The sequence below is a fragment of the Oncorhynchus nerka genome, linkage group LG13 (assembly GCF_034236695.1).
Source record: "Oncorhynchus nerka isolate Pitt River linkage group LG13, Oner_Uvic_2.0, whole genome shotgun sequence".
Lineage (NCBI taxonomy): Eukaryota > Metazoa > Chordata > Actinopteri > Salmoniformes > Salmonidae > Oncorhynchus > Oncorhynchus nerka.
The window spans coordinates 32,025,802-32,031,801 of record NC_088408.1 but is presented as its reverse complement, the minus strand read 5'-3'; the positions used below and the strand labels follow the sequence as shown (position 1 = coordinate 32,031,801).

At 52.6% G+C, this 6,000-nt stretch overlaps 1 protein-coding gene across 2 annotated transcripts in view; it reads right to left on the bottom strand.

Annotated features, from left to right (window-relative positions):
• Window positions 1-6,000, bottom strand: part of rcan2 (regulator of calcineurin 2) — a 117,802-nt gene that overhangs the window by 12,020 nt on the left and 99,782 nt on the right. For both annotated transcript variants that reach the window (XM_029676656.2, XM_029676657.2), the window contains one exon: window positions 1,155-1,326. In XM_029676656.2, the coding sequence (XP_029532516.1) occupies window positions 1,155-1,326 (172 nt within the window). The remainder of the gene's footprint in view (window positions 1-1,154; window positions 1,327-6,000) is intronic.

Genomic DNA, 6,000 nt, shown 5'->3' with positions numbered 1-6,000 from the left:
AGATGTTACCGGCATGACATGTCGCTCCATCTCAAACTCGGTCATATCCTATTGTGTGTGAAATTCCTTTGAATCAATAGATTTCAACGGAAACCTACTAGGTAGTGTTACATAGCCTGTGACGGACAGACCCAAACATGTCCATGGATCTAAATACAGGACTATTTGAGATGGACTCTGGGTTTAAATACATGTGTAAATGGCTTGTTGCCTGTAATCAACCTGGTGGACCATGTTTCCAATGGGAACAGTAGGCCACAGTACGTAATCAGACCAGCGGCTGGGGAGTAGAGAGGGCGACCTGACTCATCTTCTATGAGATGGAAAGGTCACCTCCCGGGCGGTCATCTACTCTGTCGGTCTACGTGTGCGGTCCACCACAAACACTAACTGGACTTCTGGACATGACACGGTCATAAACGCCAGAACACAACCTTCCGTATCAGCTGAAGTGGAAATATACAGGAGTTGATACTTATGATCATAAAGACTTTTTAAGGACTCAAAGGGCTTTACATTGCATGGCAGTAAAACTTCCTGAACTGGGATTCAGGCAGTGTGGGGATTCGTTACTTAAAAATAGTTCTATATTACATTTGACTTGTTGCCTTCAATCAAAGTAACACGTTTTGTTACTCAATACCTTTATAACACGTTGTCCCCAACACTGGGTTCAGCCAATAGAAATTCTCCTCTAGTCTCTACGACTTTGTGTCCTGTACAGAGGGCTGCATTAGGGCTGGTTATAGGACACACAGTGACCGACGCCAGAGGATGTATTCTACGAATGCCAAAAACATTTAACGGTACAGGTTCTGACCGGTGTATCTTTTAAACAGGAAGAATGTGACCCGACGTCCTGCTTGACCGAGGGGAGGTGCTCCAGGATGTCATATTACATCACGTATCACTGGATATATTTACGGAGGGAGTGAGAGATGTGAGCCAATAGAACAGCGTGTGAGAGGAAGATAAGAAAGAGAATGAGAGACAGAAATGACGGAAGGAGTGAAACAGTGAGAACAACCGAAAGGTGTGAGAGAAGGGTTGAGACAGAGAAAGTAAAACTGAAACAGAGAGGTCGCGCTCCGAAAAGGAGAGTAACGGAGAGAATCAAAAGCAGCATGTAGTGTGTAACTAGTGGTGTGACTCACCGGGGCCCAGCTTGGCCACAGCATAGAGCAGGTCGTAGTTGATGACGGGCGTGGTCTCGTCTATCTGCTGCCAGCCAATGGGCGGCGAGCCGGGAGGGGAGATGAGGAACTGTTTAGAGGGCTGGGGAGGAGCCAGGTGCAGGTTATCACCATCTGATACTGGGTTCTGGACCTGAGGGAGGAAGGGATAGAGAGGGGGAGAGAGGGGGGTGGGGTGGGATACAGACCAATTATTAGTGAATCAGTTTTAATCAGATGTCTCTTAGTGATTGGCTTTTTAAAAATAATCAAGGACAAGGCTGTACGATTCTACACTCCAGACAGTCAGTTAGTTCCACATCTTAGTTCCAAGGGTCCTGCTAAGACCTGATTGAGCCAGCCAGAGAGCTGAGGTTAAAGGACACTGACTGGGAAGGATCCTTGTCTGGGCCATGGGTTACTCTCCACTGTTCCCCATGACCAACACCAGTCTACTGGGTTACAGACCTCCCTGTTCCCCAGGACCAACACTAGTCTACTGGGCTACAGACCTCCCTGTTCTCCAGGACCAACACTAGTCTACTGGGCTACAGACCTCCCTGTTCCCCAGGATCAACACCAGTCTACTGGGTTACAGACCTCCCTGTTCCCCAGGATCAACACCAGTCTACTGGGTTACAGACCTCCCTGTTCCCCAGGATCAACACCAGTCTACTGGGTTACAGACCTCCCTGTTCCCCAGGACCAACACCAGTCTACTGGGTTACAGACCTCCCTGTTCCCCAGAATCAACACCAGTCTACTGGGTTACAGACCTCCCTGTTCCCCAGGACCAACACCAGTCTACTGGGTTACAGACCTCCCTGTTCCCCAGGACCAACACCAGTCTACTGGGTTACAGACCTCCCTGTTCCCCAGGACCAACACTAGTCTACTGGGCTACAGACCTCCCTGTTCCCCAGGATCAACACCAGTCTACTGGGTTACAGACCTCCCTGTTCCCCAGGATCAACACCAGTCTACTGGGTTACAGACCTCCCTGTTCCCCAGGATCAACACCAGTCTACTGGGTTACAGACCTCCCTGTTCCCCAGGATCAACACCAGTCTACTGGGTTACAGACCTCCCTGTTCCCCAGGACCAACACCAGTCTACTGGGTTACAGACCTCCCTGTTCCCCAGAATCAACACCAGTCTACTGGGTTACAGACCTCCCTGTTCCCCAGGACCAACACCAGTCTACTGGGTTACAGACCTCCCTGTTCCCCAGGACCAACACCAGTCTACTGGGTTACAGACCTCCCTGTTCCCCAGGACCAACACTAGTCTACTGGGCTACAGACCTCCCTGTTCCCCAGGATCAACACCAGTCTACTGGGTTACAGACCTCCCTGTTCCCCAGGATCAACACCAGTCTACTGGGTTACAGACCTCCCTGTTCCCCAGGATCAACACCAGTCTACTGGGTTACAGACCTCCCTGTTCCCCAGGATCAACACCAGTCTACTGGGTTACAGACCTGTCCCTGTTCCCCAGGACCAACACCAGTCTACTGGGTTACAGACCTCCCTGTTCCCCAGAATCAACACCAGTCTACTGGGTTACAGACCTCCCTGTTCCCCAGGACCAACACCAGTCTACTGGGTTACAGACCTCCCTGTTCCCCAGGACCAACACCAGTCTACTGGGTTACAGACCTCCCTGTTCTCCAGGACCAACACTAGTCTACTGGGTTACAGACCTCCCTGTTCCCCAGGATCAACACCAGTCTACTGGGTTACAGACCTCCCTGTTCCCCAGGACCAACACCAGTCTACTGGGTTACAGACCTCCCTGTTCCCCAGGACCAACACCAGTCTACTGGGTTACAGACCTCCCTGTTCCCCAGGATCAACACCAGTCTACTGGGTTACAGACCTCCCTGTTCCCCAGGATCAACACCAGTCTACTGGGTTACAGACCTCCCTGTTCCCCAGGATCAACACCAGTCTACTGGGTTACATACCTCCTTGTTCTCCAGGACCAACACCAGTCTACTGGGTTACAGACCTCCCTGTTCCCCAGGACCAACACTAGTCTACTGGGTTACAGACATCCCTGTTCCCCAGGATCAACACCAGTCTACTGGGTTACAGACCTCCCTGTTCCCCAGGATCAACACCAGTCTACTGGGTTACAGACCTCCTTGTTCTCCAGGACCAACACTAGTCTACTGGGTTACAGACCTCCCTGTTCCCCAGGACCAACACTAGTCTACTGGGTTACAGACCTCCCTGTTCCCCAGGACCAACACCAGTCTACTGGGTTACAGACCTCCCTGTTCCCCAGGATCAACACCAGTCTACTGGGTTACAGACCTCCCTGTTCCCCAGGATCAACACCAGTCTACTGGGTTACAGACCTCCCTGTTCCCCAGGATCAACACCAGTCTACTGGGTTACAGACCTCCCTGTTCCCCAGGATCAACACCAGTCTACTGGGTTACAGACCTCCCTGTTCCCCAGGACCAACACCAGTCTACTGGGTTGCAGACCTCCCTGTTAGACCTCCCTGTTCCCCAGGACCAACACCAGTCTACTGGGTTACAGACCTCCCTGTTCCCCAGGATCAACACCAGTCTACTGGGTTACAGACCTCCCTGTTCCCCAAGATCAACACCAGTCTACTGGGTTACAGACCTCCCTGTTCCCCAGGATCAGCACCAGTCTACTGGGTTACAGACCTCCTTGTTCTCCAGGACCAACACCAGTCTACTGGGTTACAGACCTCCCTGTTCCCCAGGATCAACACCAGTCTACTGGGTTACAGACCTCCTTGTTCTCCAGGACCAACACCAGTCTACTGGGTTACAGACCTCCCTGTTCCCCAGGATCAACACCAGTCTACTGGGTTACAGACCTCCCTGTTCCCCAGGATCAACACCAGTCTACTGGGTTACATACCTCCTTGTTCTCCAGGACCAACACCAGTCTACTGGGTTACAGACCTCCCTGTTCCCCAGGACCAACACTAGTCTACTGGGTTACAGACATCCCTGTTCCCCAGGATCAACACCAGTCTACTGGGTTACAGACCTCCCTGTTCCCCAGGATCAACACCAGTCTACTGGGTTACAGACCTCCTTGTTCTCCAGGACCAACACCAGTCTACTGGGTTACAGACCTCCCTGTTCCCCAGGACCAACACTAGTCTACTGGGTTACAGACCTCCCTGTTCCCCAGGACCAACACTAGTCTACTGGGTTACAGACCTCCCTGTTCCCCAGGACCAACACCAGTCTACTGGGTTACAGACCTCCCTGTTCCCCAGGACCAACACCAGTCTACTGGGTTACAGACCTCCCTGTTCCCCAGGACCAACACCAGTCTACTGGGTTACAGACCTCCCTGTTCCCCAGGATCAACACCAGTCTACTGGGTTACAGACCTCCCTGTTCCCCAGGATCAACACCAGTCTACTGGGTTACAGACCTCCCTGTTCCCCAGGATCAACACCAGTCTACTGGGTTACATACCTCCTTGTTCTCCAGGACCAACACCAGTCTACTGGGTTACAGACCTCCCTGTTCCCCAGGACCAACACTAGTCTACTGGGTTACAGACATCCCTGTTCCCCAGGATCAACACCAGTCTACTGGGTTACAGACCTCCCTGTTCCCCAGGATCAACACCAGTCTACTGGGTTACAGACCTCCTTGTTCTCCAGGACCAACACCAGTCTACTGGGTTACAGACCTCCCTGTTCCCCAGGACCAACACTAGTCTACTGGGTTACAGACCTCCCTGTTCCCCAGGACCAACACTAGTCTACTGGGTTACAGACCTCCCTGTTCCCCAGGACCAACACCAGTCTACTGGGTTACAGACCTCCCTGTTCCCCAGGATCAACACCAGTCTACTGGGTTACAGACCTCCCTGTTCCCCAGGATCAACACCAGTCTACTGGGTTACAGACCTCCCTGTTCCCCAGGATCAACACCAGTCTACTGGGTTACAGACCTCCCTGTTCCCCAGGATCAACACCAGTCTACTGGGTTACAGACCTCCCTGTTCCCCTCCCTGTTCCCAGGACCAACACCAGTCTACTGGGTTACAGACCTCCCTGTTCCCCAGGACCAACACCAGTCTACTGGGTTACAGACCTCCCTGTTCCCCAGGATCAACACCAGTCTACTGGGTTACAGACCTCCTGTTCCCCAGGATCAACACCAGTCTACTGGGTTACAGACCTCCCTGTTCCCCAGGATCAACACCAGTCTACTGGGTTACAGACCTCCTTGTTCTCCAGGACCAACACCAGTCTACTGGGTTACAGACCTCCCTGTTCCCCAGGATCAACACCAGTCTACTGGGTTACAGACCTCCTTGTTCTCCAGGACCAACACCAGTCTACTGGGTTACAGACCTCCCTGTTCCCCAGGATCAACACCAGTCTACTGGGTTACAGACCTCCCTGTTCCCCAGGACCAACACCAGTCTACTGGGTTACAGACCTCCCTGTTCCCCAGGACCAACACCAGTCTACTGGGTTACAGACCTCCCTGTTCCCCAGGATCAACACCAGTCTACTGGGTTACAGACCTCCCTGTTCCCCAGGATCAACACCAGTCTACTGGGTTACAGACCTCCCTGTTCCCCAGGATCAACACCAGTCTACTGGGTTACAGACCTCCTTGTTCTCCAGGACCAACACCAGTCTACTGGGTTACAGACCTCCCTGTTCCCCAGGATCAACACCAGTCTACTGGGTTACAGACCTCCTTGTTCTCCAGGACCAACACCAGTCTACTGGGTTACAGACCTCCCTGTTCCCCAGGATCAACACCAGTCTACTGGGTTACAGACCTCCCTGTTCCCCAGGATCAACA